Below are 15,608 nucleotides of genomic sequence, written 5' to 3'. Positions count from 1 at the left end.
AGCGCAGCTCCCAGTGCTAAAAACTGCTATCGTGATTTAGTAAAAGGGGAGAGGGTATATTTGTCTATTTTTGTATAGTTGTTACTGAGGTGACATTGCATATTGTAAAGTCATCTGCCTTGACCTCTTTGAAAACTCCCCTGAATATGAATGATAATTAACATCTTCTCTGCGTACAGTGTGCTTTGTGTTTTATAAAAATTTTATTGTTGGTAGATCATTTAGACTTGATCATTTTAAAAGTAGCTCGCAAGCCAAGAAAGTGTGGGCACCTTTGCCTTAGACCACTAGAGATAGGGTTACCGATTTTAGTTAAATCCGGACCCATAACCCCACCCCAGGCCCGCCCAGTTCCATCCCATTCCGCCCACGTCATGCCCCTGCCCCACCTCCAGCTCCTGCCCCCTCAACCTGTTCTCAGTCGGGAGGGCATCCTCCTGACGCGACCCTAAAGAAGAAGCTTTTGAAAACCCGGACCAAGTTTTTGAAAAGCCGTCCAGATACCTGGACATGCCGTCTAAAACGAGGACATGTCCGGGTAAATCTGGATGTCTGGTAACCCTAGAGATCCTAGGTACCACGCAAGGGTGAGGGAGGATTCTTTGGGGGTGAGGGGCTTGATGGAAGGATTTGCTCAGTGGGGAAGTCTTGAATTATGGATCTGGAGAATGCCCAGATCAAGGGGGAGATCTCATGGAGGAAGGAGACCATAGCCTGGAAGTCACAGCAGGTCGCAACTTGGTGGACCAATGCTCTCGGGTGGTAAAATAACCCCAGCTAAGAGCTGAGCTCATTTTATTGTAATTTTAGGGCCATAATATGACTTGGGAGCACACCGCAAGTTGTGTTATGATTTTTATATAGTAATGAGCTACTTTAAATGCATTTGCATGTTTTACATCTCATTACTAGGTAACTTGTGGCAACTTAAATATTGCCATGATCAGATAAGTCAGGCTAAGTCAGGACCTTTTAAGTTGTATTAAGAAGGCACGTAATACAATTTAAAGCCCATAAACAGATTATAACTCCCCCCACCCCTAACATGGATTACAAGATAAAAACAATACATTGTAAAAACAAAATAATAAATATATGTTTATTACTGATGTTTTATTGTGGTAGATGTTTCCAGTGATGGGAAAGCTCAAGCAGTGAAAGAAATGATGGACAGAATTAAGAGTGGTGTTGTTCTGAGACCAGCACGAAAAGATCCACAGGTACTCTTGTTATCTTAATCACAGAGCTGCCTCATCAGATTTTATCAGAGGCATGAAAGAAACAAATGCATTCTAACAATTGTATATTAATTGCACTTGGGCAGGATTTAGTTACTATGGCCTTGATGGACAAAAGTCAGTCGGTATTACTGACTAGATCGCTGTTGGCTGATTTGCTGGCAGATTCTCCAAAAGTGATTGATGTACAAACAAGTTTGCATGCAAATGATTTGCACAGAGGTGCAAATCATTTGCATGCAAACACGACCGATTCATTCACTCAGTGAGCTATTGACACATGCGCAAAGCCCTAACAGCAGTGGCAGGAAAGAAGCCTCCTGTCATTACTGTTGGGGCTTCTGGTTGGTTTTTTTTTATGGCACAGATGTGCATGTGTTAAACAAAACCTGTCCCATACAAAAGCCCCCCCCCCTTGCAATGCCATTCCACCCTGCACCGGCACCCCGAACCACCACCCACCCCCCGACCCATGGCAAAATGGCAGGAGGGATGCCCACTCCCTCCTGCTCCATCTCCCCACCTCCCGCCCAAAAAGAAAGGAAGGAAGGATTCCCACTCCTTCCTGCCATGAAGGTGCCCCCTCAACCTGCCCGAAAAAAAGGTAGGAGGGATGCCCACACCCTCCTGCCATGAAGGCATCCACTCCCCCTCCAGGCCCCCCTGCCTCGTACCTTAAAAGTTGGGAGCAGGAGGTACTGAAAACACTTCTTGCTCCTCCCTGAACGATGACACTGGGCCTTAGCCCCTCCCTGGTGCATCATGTGATGCACAGGGAGAGGCCTAAGGCCCTGATTGGCTCAGAGGCCTCAGGGCCCTCCCTTGGGCCTTAGGCTCCTTCCTGTATCCTGGATATAAGGAGAAGGAGCCTAAGGCCCTGATTGACTTGACAGTGCCGATCAGGGACTTTGGCTCCTCCCCCTTAAAGGAAGGCTCTGATGGGCTCAGATGCCATTGGCATAGTGAGGGAGGTTAACGCCCGGGATGGTGGCATCCTGCAATGCCACGACATGAGCCGCCCCACACACACACACTTTTCTGCTGCTTGAGTATCCCCCCTTGTACCTCTTGAAATGTTCACCAGCACGAGCAGCATCTTTCACCTGCTGCTCGCACCAGCCATGGCCTGCTTGTAGTGGTCCCTGGCACACCCATAGGAGTTTCTTACTGAAGAGTTTTATTACATATGAGTTTTATTGACTACTCCTCAAAGGATAAACTTGATGCTGGGTTACTCCTCTGCCAGATGAGAACAGCCTGCATCTGTGAAATCTGAAAAATTTTGTAACTGCCAGGAGTCTCAGGTTAGGAGTGCTCCCAAATGTTTCATATTTCAATGCCTCCTGCTTCTAAGACTCCAAGTCCTAGTGTTCCAATCCAAGGGCTACAGTAACTAGCTACCTTTGTTTCAGGGCAGTGGGGCTAGGAGAAAAGAGGGATCATTCATGCCCCAACATTTTATTACCAATGACACCTCTGCTATGTGCCAGTAGGAGTAGACTGCCTCTGTGGTGTGTAAGTGGGGTATGTTTGATAATTTTGCCTAATGCTGGTGCCAGGGAAGATTGGAAGGGGTTAGGGGTTAATCAGGTAATGCTTTTAGGGATCCTTTTATTAAGGCGCGCTGGTATGTCATAGCGCGCGCTAAATGCTAACGCGTGGCAACGTATCCATAGGATATAAAGGACGCGTTAGCATTTAGTGCACGCTAAGACACACTAGCATGTCTTAGTAAAAGGACCCCTAAATTGTATAAAAACAAAATGAACCAAATTAAAAAACTGAAAAAGATACAGGAAATTAAATAAAATTTTCTCCTGCACATCCCTAAAAATTATCCAGCATTTGCTTCTAAAATCTATTGAGGTTAATTGAAAACTGGCAACATTTGCTTGCTGTACTTTTGCTCTGGAAAGTTTTCCACATCTTTCATCAGAAACAAAGAAACTGTGACAATTGCTTACACAAAGATCTTTGGGTGTTATTTGTTGTTTTCTATTTACAGGGTCAGTGTATGGCAGCTACCAAACGCAAGAGTGCTATAAATGAATTACAAGGAATACTGGTGAGTTTATCTTAAAGTTTCATAATACATTATGAAGTGCCAATGAGTTAATTTTCAATAATCTGCTGAACAACGAAGACTGGAAAAGATTAAAAAAGGAGATAAAAGGGGGCTCGGAAGGGAAAGATGGGTTGGAGGAAGCATGGGGAAGAAATTATAAAGCTTTATGCCAAACTGTACCTGTTGTATACTGCCTTGGGTGAATCTCTTCATAAAGGTGATTAATAAATCTCTATAAACAAATAACCCACCCAAAAAATAATCCACCCATGCTGGACAAGGCCAGTGCTTCGATAAATAATCAAATAAAATTGGGATAGCAGAAAGGCTGTTCTAATTTTATCCATTTAGCGGTTTCAACAATCTAATGCTCCGATATTTTTGGATCGTCTCTTGATACCGTATTCTCCATTCAGGGCACTTAGATCAACAGAACATTTACTGACTATCCCTTCTTTAAAAGTAATAGGGACCAGGAGATTTACTATTTTCTTGGTTATAGCACCCCAGCTCTGGAATAATTTACTAATATATTTACGTAATGAATCCTCTTGAGAAAAATTCAAGCGTTCTTTAAAAAGTTTATTGTATAAGGATGCATTTGAAATATGGATAGTATAACCTATCAATCATTAAGGGCTCCTTTTACAAAGGCGCGCTAGTGGGGTTAACGCCCATGACTTTTTCATCACGCACTAACCCCCATGCTGGCCAAAAACTACTGCCTGTTTAAAAGGAGGTGGTAGCAGCTAGTGCGTCCGGCGGTTTAGCGCACGGTATTACGTGTGTTAAAACGCTAACACGCCTTCATAAAAGGAGCCCTAAATCTCTTAGATCCTAATTAGACCTATGGGCAGGTCGTAAATTTATCTTCTTTCTTTCTATGATTATTTCTGCCTTATATCTCTTTTTTCTTTTGTGTTACCCACCATATGTGTTTCTCCTTAAATGTTTCTTCTCTTTCTTTAAAGATTGTAGTTCAACCCCCTCACCTTCTGTACCAGTTATTTATTATTATGTATATATTTTCTATTTACTTGTATAAAACTGTTCTGTTTTTTTGTCCCCTATTTTTAAAATGTTCTACGCATTGAAGTATTAGACATTGCGTGTACAACAAACCTTAATAAAACTTGAAACTTGAATATTGCTGCTAACTGGATAGTACTGTTAGTCCACTCTGATTCCTGGAGCTTATCGTCCCAAATTTACAGACTTAAATTCCTGCTAACATTATGTATCAAATGCATTTATTTGAAACACTCTATTTACCCAAAATGTGCAAGATCGTAATTGCATTGCTTGGAATTGCAGTACAAAAAAAAAAAAAAAAATATATATATATATAGAAAGAATACCCCCCCCACACACACACACACCCTCCCTCCCCCTGGACTACCTTACAATCCCTTATGCAGAGCAAATGTGGAAACAGAGTTTCAAGTTTCAAGTTTATTTAAAATGTGTTAATCCGCCTATCAAATTTCTAAGCGGAGTACATATAAAATATAAAAATAATAAAAAAAAATAAGGATATACCATAAAAAGACCAAACAGACATACTGACACAAGAACTACATCAATCATAGAATAGTAAAACAAGAATGCTAACAATCTTGGTTAGGTAAATGTATTCAGCAAGCTATATTATCCTATTGCAGTTTTCGGAAATTAATTAAGACCACTTTGTTCGATAAATCTATTACTTAGTTTTATTATTGAAATTCTATTTTACGAATATTTGTATTTTTTACTGTATTGTTGTATTTCGCTGATTGTCCAACTCTTTTTAGTGTAAACCACCTAGAACGTTTGGTTATGGTGGTATAAAAGAATAAAGTTATTATTATTATAAAGATAGGGGTTCCAAAGATTTGAAAAAAAAAAAAAAAAAGAAATAATTGAGGTAAAGGACATTTGGACCGAGCGTCCTGAGATTGGATAGTTAAACATTAAAAGCGTCCATAAGCCTAACACGGCTTAGTAAAAGGAGCCCATGGTCATTTTCAGCTGAAACCCAAAACATGGCTGAAATTCAAATAACCTTTTGGCCAAAACTGAAGCCAGGCAAAAAAAAAATAGGATTTTGGACCAGTTTCAGTGCTGTAAGCAAAACCAAAACTGAAATTCAATCAGTCTTTAGTTAATTACACCCTGTCAGATAAGATTCATTTGAGCAGAAGTAACAGAAAGGACAGTCCGATTTCTTCCCTTCTATTTAATCTAGCTCTGGTGCCTCTTTTCACAGCAATTAAGCAAACATCTGAAATCTGAAGTATCACCTTGACCCAAACTGAAAGTAGGTGAATTGCAAAATATTGGATATCGTGCACATGAACCTCCAGCATGACACTGGAGGTTTGTGTTAAATGGGCCCTGCTTCAACCTATATGTATATGTGAAGGGAAATGTTATAGTTTAGGAATCAATATATACCACACAGTGGAGCCAAACCAACTTATCAGTATTAATCCATCAATTCATTGATATCTTAAACTGTAACAAAAGGAGGGGAAAAAAACCTCATTGAGTGGGACAGGCTGCGCTGATGAAACTCATTCTACAATGCTGCAAGTACCCAGCTCAATATAATCATAGGTCAAAAACCTCCAATTATTCAATATATAATGATGTTCATTCATCAATAATATTCATTAGGCAGAAAATACAGCACTTATCTTGAAAAGTCCTGTGGAGCGCACCCGTTTCACCCGCTGCTTCTTCAGGGGAAGTAAAAAGGGCTGTAAGTTAACAATTTGTCAATGTAGGTATCATTTATTGCTGTGCCTGACTAGTAATCCAAGCCTATGACTTGCCAGATGTTTTTATGATTGATTGATTGACTCATTCATTTGTATTGCACTACTGGTTGCTATTAAAGTTTGAAGAACTGGCCCTTTCTGCTCTTGTGTCCTCAGAAGAATATAACATAAATATTCTGCAGACGCCTTGCAATCCCAGAAAGCCTTTTGATTTTTCTTCCCAGGTTTCAATGAAAACCCCACATAGAAACACCCACTGCCATTTGAAAGCTAGTCAAAAAATCAAAGACAGCCAACTGGAATCCATTTTGCAGAGACGACGCAAGATATCTGATGTCACTTTGGCAGCCCAGTCTTCATCACTATCCAGGGCAGCAGTTGAAACTCAAGAGCAAGGTTTGACCTAATTTATTTTTTCTGTTTAAAAAAATTTCACGTCTAGAAGCATAGCCCATCAGGGCTACTGAAAGAAATATATTATCTTGTAGAACACTGGGCAGGTAGCTCATTGCCGAAATAATAAAATAGCATTACTAACAATAATGCAACAATCTAATCTGGAAACAATTTATGTAAGTGTTATCTGAAATTAACTACACACTTATGTATCTGGTGTAGTATGGGTCAGTTAATTACACCCTACATTTATGAAAAGTAATTATAGAAATATTCATAAAATAATTAAAAACAAAACCATAAGTCTTCACACCTCTTGACGTACTACTTGGTGGCAACTCCTTTTCAGTAACGAGTGATTTAGGATAAGTTTTTATGAACCTTGGACAGCAGGTTTGTGCAGTTTTTGACCATTTTTTAGGCTGAAAGTTGGTTCAGGATAATTTGTGGCATCCAGTCTTTCAGAGTTGCCATGGATTTCTATTGTATTTACAGTAGGTTTGAGCTTTGATTGGGACATTGGAAATCATTCATTTTCTTCTTGCCACTCTACTCTTACTTTTGCTTTCTTTATACAATCATTTCTTGTGTATTTATCCATTTTAGATTTAGCCCACTCCTTTTCAGTAGTAGCAGCTATGTATTTTCTGAGGTGCCTTTTACTAAAGTTTACCCCCTGTTTTACTAAAAGTGCGCTAACCGATTAGCGCGTGCTAATCGAATTTGCGCACGCTAAGTGCTAATGCGTCCATAGACTAACATGCACATGTTAGCATTTAGCGCACACTAAATCGATTAGCGCGCGCTAATCGGTTAGCGCACCTTAGTAAAACAGGAGGTAAACTTTAGTGTGTGCTAATGGAATTAGCATGCACTAAATGCTAAGAAGCCCATTTTATGCCTCTGGGCTTCTTAGCATTTAGTGCATGGTAATTCTATTAGCATGTGTTAAGCTTTAGTGAAAGGGCTTCTAAATTTGTACCTAAGGCATGGAGGGTTAAACAATTTACCCAGTAATCACAAGGCGTGTTAGTGGGGTTTGAAATGGGCTTCCCTGGTTGTCAGTCTGGTGCTGTAACCACTACACTACTTCACTCCAGCCTTTTGCTGTCCTAATTTTATCCAGTTTGTTATCTGGTTAGTGGTCTAAATATGGCCGCCACCTGACTAACCCCCAGCTGTGTCTTTGAAAGATTCTCTGAGCACAAAAATGTCTAAAATAGGGTGATTTTCAAACCAAAAAGATAGAAGTTTTTCTGGTTCAAAAATGACTGTTTCGTAATGGTTTTTTTTTTTTTTTTTTTTTTTTTTTTCCAAAACATCCAAAATTAGATTTGGACATCATATGAAAATTGCTTCACCATGTGGTATATAAAATCATAGAAACATGAAGGTAGATAAAGATCATAGGGCCAATCCAGTCTGCCCAACCATTCCATCTACTATCCTTTCCTCTCTCTTAGAGATCTTATGTGCTGGAGCAAGATGGCACCCTAGAGTAAGAACGCTATAACTATAGCTCCGTTTACCTCAAGTATGCCAAGAAAATGCTGGAGGAGAGTCAGAATCCCAGCTGTTTCTACCATTTTTTCTTCAACTTCTATGCTTCTTCAGACTACAATGGAGCTTTATGCAGTCTTACCAACTACCGGGAGTCTGCTGTGGACACAAGAGGGTGAATTATCATCTTTCCTACTCCTGGACAGCAGCATTTCACTGACCCAGAGGCGTGGGAGCTGCTGAAGAATCCTGCCAACTAGTGGGAGAAAAGCTGCTGGAACTGCAGCTCAGATGTTTGCTATAATCAGTGTTGAGCCACAGCTGTAACTGGAATAGTTGCAGAGGCCACAGTTGGTTCAGCTGCAGTCAAGCAACAGAGGGAAATTTTCCTGGCATTGAAATCCAATGTCAAGATATCAGTTCAGTTGGTGACTTGGGTGAAGCTTAGTCAATATCTTAAGTTCCCCCCCCCCCCCCCACTTGGTAAGACCAGCTATTTTTTTACTCTTGAGAAGATTTGGAAGATGATAGCTTTACTGGGGCAATCCATAACCGCTCAGATGGCTACTGATAAGAAAATCAGTAGCCATCTGAGCAATTATGGAGTCAAAGTAGAGCAGCAATTAGACTCTTGAGTCTCAATTGATTGTGTTTCAACATTCTGTTCAAATTTTAGAAACTAACCCCCTCTTTTACAAAGGTGCGCTAGCCGTTTTAGTGCATGCTAAATATTAGTGGGCGCTAAACGCTAACACATCCATAGACTTATAATGGGGGCGTTAGTGTTTAGCACACGCATTAGCGTTTAGCACGTGCATATATTCATGCACGCTAAAACACATAGCGCACCTTAGTAAAAGGAGCTTAAATCTATGGACACTTTATCTGCTTTGGTGGTTAAAGTTAACAAGTTTTTGGAGTTATATAAAATGTAAAAATTTGGATAATATAGTTACAGAAGGAATCTCAGATTGATTAATTTTCCACGGATACTAGGTATTTCAGGCCAGGAAATGTTTAAACGTTATGGGGCTCATAATCGAAAGACATCCAAAACATGGCCTAAGTCTGCACTTGGAAGATCATAAACGAAAGACGTCCAAGTGCCGATAATTTCTAAACGACCTAGGCCTTCATATTGCCACTGAACGACCATAGCTAAACAGGGCGTTTCAGGAGGAGTGTCGAGGGCGGGATTTGGGTGGGATGTGGACAGGCTTTGACTTAGTCGTACAGCATGTATAACCGAAAGTTTTACAACAGAGCCTAGACACAACTTGGACATTGTGACTTAGACCATTTAAAACATGGTCTAAGTCACAAAAACCCACCTAAAGTCACCAGATAAGTACTGCAAACACATAATACAGACCCCCCCCACACACTATCCCAGTGATCACCGACCCCCCCTCACCCCATAAAAATCGTAATCACACCTGTAAAATTCAGCCTCCAGAACATCATCACCTGGCAGCCTGGCATAGGAAAGCCTAGTCGTCCTGCACAGAGGCGGCTTAAATCATCTTGAGGGTGGGTTAGGGACCCATAGAGAGGAGGCCCCATGCCCATAAGCCCCTGTAATCACTGCATTGATACTGAAACATGTGCATTCCCCTATACACCCCCCAAACCCTTTTTTACTGGCATATAAGTGGCTCCTGCAGCCATAAGGGCTATTAGGGTGGTAGATAAGTGGGTCTAGGGGATTCTGGAGGTGGTTTGGGGGGCTCACCATGACCTATATGGGAGCTGTAGTGAGATGATGACATGGCATCCTTTTTGTGCAGTTCACAGCAGTGCCCGGTAAGGTACCCCACTATTTAGGTGGCATGTCTGGGTGTTCAGTCCATCACTTTGCAGACCCCTCCCACGTCCAACAGGGCTTGTTCTAGGCGTTTTGGACTTGAATGAAAAGTTGGATGAAAATGTGGTATAAAGATAGACGATTTAGCGGCTTGGACGATCAGATCAGCAGGACATATAGTTAGACGATTTTCGAAACGAAAAAAATATTAGGACGTATTTTTCGAAAATGTGTCCTAAGCTATTTTTTTTACTTTGGACGACTTGCGACTTGGATAAAAATGGACTTAGAAGTTCCTTTCGATTATGCTCCTCCATATGCTTGAAGTTTTGAGAATTCTATCTCAAAATGCTTCCTCTAGTTTCCAGAGTTTTCTTTTTACCAATAGCAAAGAAAAAACCTGTGACTGAAGAGAGAGATGTTCTGTCCCCTAATTTTCAGGACAGTTTGGATTTAACTCCTTTCTTAGAATCCTCTAAGGAAGGAGTAGCTATATCCTCCACTCTTCTGGTAACTCTTTCTTTAGATCATGATAGAGAAAGACATTTGAAATTATATGTTAAGTGTCATAATTCAACTTTTTGTATATTCAAAGTTCAGGTATTTCCTGTTGTAGTGAAAATCACACAGAAGTGAATATGTCAGTTTCTTTTGATGAGACCCAGGATTTTGGCCCCAGCAGTTTAATTTGTCTTGTTTCCATACAAATGTGCTGTTTAGGTATCATTCTCAAATGTATAATTTCTATGAGCCTTCTCAGCTTTGTTTCTGAGTAATAAAATGCCATTGGACAGAGCCCCCTATCTGTCAGGATGAACCTCAGCTATAGACCTATCTTTCTTGCATAAGGATATTATTTGTCCTGCTCTAGAATTCTTTCTTGGTTTCCTAATTATTTTCTATTAATTATTTGTTCTTTTGCTCCTATAGCTATTATGGACTTGATTTCAGATGTTGTAAAATGTATTGCTTTGTTAAGATAATTCATATATTGTATTTTTCTTTGATAATCTGATATTTCAATATAAGTTTGGGGAGTGTGTGGCGCAGTGGTTAGAGCTACAGCCTCAGTACTCTGAGGATGTGGTTTCAAATCACACACTGTTCTTTGTGATTCTAGGCAAGTCACTTAATCCCCCATTGCACCAAGTACATTAGATGCTTGAGTACCTGAATATAAACCACTTAGAGGGGCATAATAAAAAAAAACATCTAAGTCCCTTTTTGGCCTAAGGCCTTAAACGTTGAAAGCAGAAGCAGGGAAAGTGTCCATAACCAAAACAAACATCCTTGTTTTGATTATGGCCTGCCTCTACCTTCAGCTGTTTAAATGCCCAGCCAACCACTACGTCTACAAGTACACCCCCACGACGTCTACACTTATACCCCATAATGAACCAAAAAAACGCATAAGCCCAAAACATCCAACACAAGGGCTTTTGGTGAAGGAGGAGCCAGTCCTTCGCCTAAAAGCTGGATTCTGTAACCGGTGTCTGTCAAAAACAACACCGGTTACAGAATCCACACCAAAACCCCCCCCACACACACACACACACAACATCAGGGCAGGAGGGAACCCAAGCCCTCTTGCCCCGTGGCAGCCGCGGAATCCCCAGACAACATCGGAACGTCAGAGGGAACACTTCCGGATCAGATTTTTTCATGTTCCTCTGATCAAGGTGTAAGTCTAATACTTAATCTATGTGGTAGCTTTCTTTTAAAATCATTCAGACTGAATATTACAACTACCCACCTCGTAACATCTTTATTTGAATTTTTTTTTCCATAGCTGACAGCAAACAAGGTAAAAATCTACCTGTGCCGTGACGGGCAGAAGAGAACCCTGTGGCAGAGAACAGTACAATGTGTGAAAAGTAAAAGAATGACTCACCAGTCTGCAAATGAAAACTCAAGATTACAGTTGCCCATAAAAGCAATGAATCAAGGGATTATGTTTTGTATGAGTAGCCTTGCATCTGTTTTTTTTTAAAAACAAGTCTAAGGTAGTGGTCTCAAACTTAAACCCTTTGCAGGGCCACATTTTAGATTTGTAGGTACTTGGAGGGCTGCAGAAAATAATAGTTAACTGTTAAAGGAAAGATTTATAAACTATAAAGAGTTTTACCTCATGCAAAATTGTCATTTCTTTAATAAAACATTAACTATTTTTTCTGCGGCCCTCCAAGTGCCCTCACAGTTAGTTTAACATCTTTCCTTTGAATTAACAAAAAATTATAACAGTTATAATAGACGTCTGCAACCACCTTCAGCTCTCACCTCCTCCAGCACCGGACACACGCACAAGCTGCACTGCTTCCAACCATGGTTCCAAGCTGCACTGACTCCACCTCACAATCGCATAAAGATGCAGGAAAGCGCTTGCGTGAGGTTTCAGCGACTGTTGGACACGACCACCGGACGTGACTGTGGAACACTTATGGCATGGACAGCCGGACACTTGAGGAGTGGACAATCGCGTACAGACCAAGGGCCTCAAAATAGTACCTGGTGGGCCACATGCCGCAAATTTGAGACCACTGGTCTAAGGTGTTCTTAAACCAACTAGAAGTCGCCAGGTAAAACTTGCGATTTTCAGCTCAAATGGAGGATGTGTGTCTTTTTTTTTTGTTTTGTTTTTATGGGTTACTTTTTGTTTGTTTTGCATATTTGAGAAAATGGACATTTGAATTCAGCAGTTTCTTGACTCATGTCATCATCATACAATGTACTAAAACTTGTAGAGGTAGCAGCAAATATTCTGGGCTATAGTTTCAAAATACAGATCTGCAATGGAACCAATATATTTTAAATTTTCAACATGACAAGTTTGATGGCTAAATCTAAATGTCCACAAATTAGGTTGTTCACAGGAGTGACCCTACTATTGGCTGTACACATGTCATTTTCAAGGTATCTATCTTACCCATCACTTCCTATACCAGGTTTTTAGGACTCCAGTGAGGCACTCCATATGGATATTCAATGTCATCCTCAGATTGTGTTTCAGGGTGGGGGGGAGGAGGGGGAAGGGAGTTGCTTTGGAATTTGATTCAGGGAATTTATGGATAGTTTCTTGAAGGTTTTTATTTTATTTGAATATTAGGTGGGAGGGTGGGGGGAAATATAATTGTACATTAATGTCTGAAAGTTTATTGTGCTTTTATTGTAATATTAGATGTATATGAATTACTTGTTGCATAATTGTAGTTTGAAAATTCAATAAAGATATATATTTTTAAAAAAAAGATTGTGTTTCAGACTTCCAATACATGTTGAACATTCCCTGTTTGTGTGCACAAACCTTTACATTTAAATAACCATTTAGGTGCACAGCTACTTCTATCTGAAAATGTACTCCTCAAGGATAATATAAGCATCAAACAGCAAAATTAACTTTGAGGCAGAAGTATTCCTCCTCAGCTATGCTGGCAAAGAAATTATTTTCTATTTCAATTGTGATTGTTTTGTGAAAATCGATTTTCATTCAGGGTTCATACGGTGAACTCTTGTGCAGGAGCCACATGAAAGGAGCTATGAATTGGACCAGCAGTCCCTTTTGTCCTTCAGTGTATGGAATTTATGTCAAGGTATTGGGATGCATTTACTGTATATGTGTGCTGTCAAATCCATACCTACTAGAACTACTACTACTTCTTATCACTTATATAGCGCTGAACCTCAGGAAAAGCCTCCACCATATTGAAAGTAGCTGCCTGTGCATCCCAAAGTAACATTCACAGGAAGGTTCTCCTGCATCTAGCTGAAAACACATTCTACACATTCTCCTGCATCTAGCTGAAAACAGTAACAAAATACAGAAGTTATCAGAATTCGGAGGCAATTTTAGATCCAGCAACATAAGCAGATGTGACTGGTATACATATAAAAAGTGCTGATTCTAGAAAGGAAAAGCAGTAGCATATGTCTGCTTCTCCTTTCTAAAATAACTGCTTCTACATTTAGCCAGACGCAGCAGGCACATGTGTATGAGTATTGCAATGTATGTGTGTAAATCCCAAATTCTACCCAACTGTCTCCAGGAGAGAATCATAGTTGTTGTCTAACAGTGACCCCTAGTGGCTGGGTCAATGATTGCAAGATTGTAGAGGAGACCTGTTGGTTGGTCTGAAGACAGATCTGAAGTCTGGAGTGTTTCAATGCATACTATGCCATAAAGTGTATTGTTATTTGAAAAGGTTTACTGCTTTAATAGCCTGTTGTCTGTAAAATCACTTATTTTTGCTTTACACTGCCTTAGGTGAATGTCTTCAATAAGGCAGTAAAGAAGTCCTAGTAATAAAAAAATAAGATTGCTCCGTACAGTAATTGTCTTTTTCCTGGACTCGTGCCCCTTTCTCCATGGGCTCCTTTTAAGAAGGCACGGTAGCGGTTTAACACATGTAATAGCGCACGCAAAACTGCCATCCGAGCTAGCCGCTACTGCCTCCTCTTGAGCAGGCGGTAGTTTTTTGGCCAGCGCGGGGGTTAGCGTGTGATGAAACGTCGCATGCGCTGAAGCCACTACCGCGCCTTCGTAAAAGGAGCCCCATGTGTTCTTCTTATACTATTTATAGTCATATTAAGCAATAAATTACACTGCTTCCTGTCCCTGTCTACTCTGCCCCTTCCCCAATAGGTCCATCAGAATAGTCATAATTTTTTCCTATCTTCTTCTCTAAGGTGATTTGTGATTAATTGGAAATTCTTGATTCATTTTTACAGTGATAAATATTTAATTAAGGCATTTTTTTTGCAGTATGAAGGTATATCATATATCTAGTCACACAATATCTTTCTTTTATTGAAATTTAAAAAGTTTCACAAATGGATCTAGTATTGAGTAAAATTATATCTGCTTGCCAACCAATGAGTGTGTAAAACTCTAAAGTTGCACCCACAGTCTCCAAGAATCAAGCAGATCCAGAAATAATGTTAAAATGTACTGCTTTGTTGATATTTCTTGCAGTTAGATGACAGCTCTCATCTTTTCATACAAATTGTTGTATAATATCATGTGAAACTGTAATTATTTAGTGCAAGCCAGAGCCCTAGGGATGAATTTTAGGGCTCTTTTTACTAAGGTGCACTAGGGCTTTAACACGCGGAATAGCGCGCGCTACATTGCCGCACACGCTAGACCAGGGATCTCGAAGTCCCTCCTTGAGGGCCGCAATCCAGTCGGGTTTTCAAGATTTCCTCAATGAATATGCATTGAAAGCAGTGCATGCACATAGATCTCATGCATATTTATTGAGGAAATCCTGAAAACCCGACTGGATTGCCGCCCTCGAGAAGGGACTTTGAGATCCCTGCGCTAGACCTTAATGCCAGCATTGAGCTGGTGTTAGTTCTAGAAGCGTAGCATGCGGTGTAGCGCACGGTAATTTCCTGCGTGCGCTAAAACCGCTAGCGCATCTTAGTAAAAGGAGCCCTTAATGTTACTTCTCTACTGTACTTCTGGTAAAAAAAATAAAGACACATTCCCTGTACCCGTTTCATCTTGTTTTGGATAAATGTATATGGCAAATAGTTTTCCTTGAAACAATACAGTATATAAAAAGGAAGAAGTGATTTTGTAAATATGCCTTTTAGTCAATTTAATTAATTTTATATCTAATGATATGTCACTCTCTTGCATCATTTCCAATATATTTGGATTTTTTAAATAAATTTATTAAACAAATACATTTGATTCAGAAATACTATAGGGCTCATAATCGAAAGAGAAAAACATCCAAAAACCGGCCTAAGTCGGCACTTGGACGAACATTTCTCAAAAACGTCCAAGTGCCGATAATAAAAATGGGTTTTGGACGTTTTTCTAAACGACCTAGGCCTTCATA

The 15,608-nt window shown here is 40.1% G+C and overlaps 1 protein-coding gene across 1 annotated transcript in view; it reads left to right on the top strand.

Moving 5' to 3' along the window:
- Positions 1-11,812, top strand: part of LOC117367354 (shootin-1-like) — a 77,454-nt gene extending 65,642 nt beyond the window's left edge. Inside the window, exons 13-16 of the mRNA XM_033959795.1 lie at positions 1,126-1,220; positions 3,244-3,303; positions 6,290-6,461; positions 11,555-11,812. Of these exons, the coding sequence (XP_033815686.1) occupies positions 1,126-1,220; positions 3,244-3,303; positions 6,290-6,461; positions 11,555-11,592 (365 nt within the window). The 3' untranslated portion in view covers positions 11,593-11,812. The remainder of the gene's footprint in view (positions 1-1,125; positions 1,221-3,243; positions 3,304-6,289; positions 6,462-11,554) is intronic.
- The last annotated feature ends 3,796 nt before the right edge of the window (positions 11,813-15,608 follow it).

This window comes from Geotrypetes seraphini, chromosome 1 (assembly GCF_902459505.1).
Source record: "Geotrypetes seraphini chromosome 1, aGeoSer1.1, whole genome shotgun sequence".
Classification (NCBI taxonomy): domain Eukaryota; kingdom Metazoa; phylum Chordata; class Amphibia; order Gymnophiona; family Dermophiidae; genus Geotrypetes; species Geotrypetes seraphini.
This window is presented reverse-complemented; position numbering and strand designations above follow the sequence as displayed.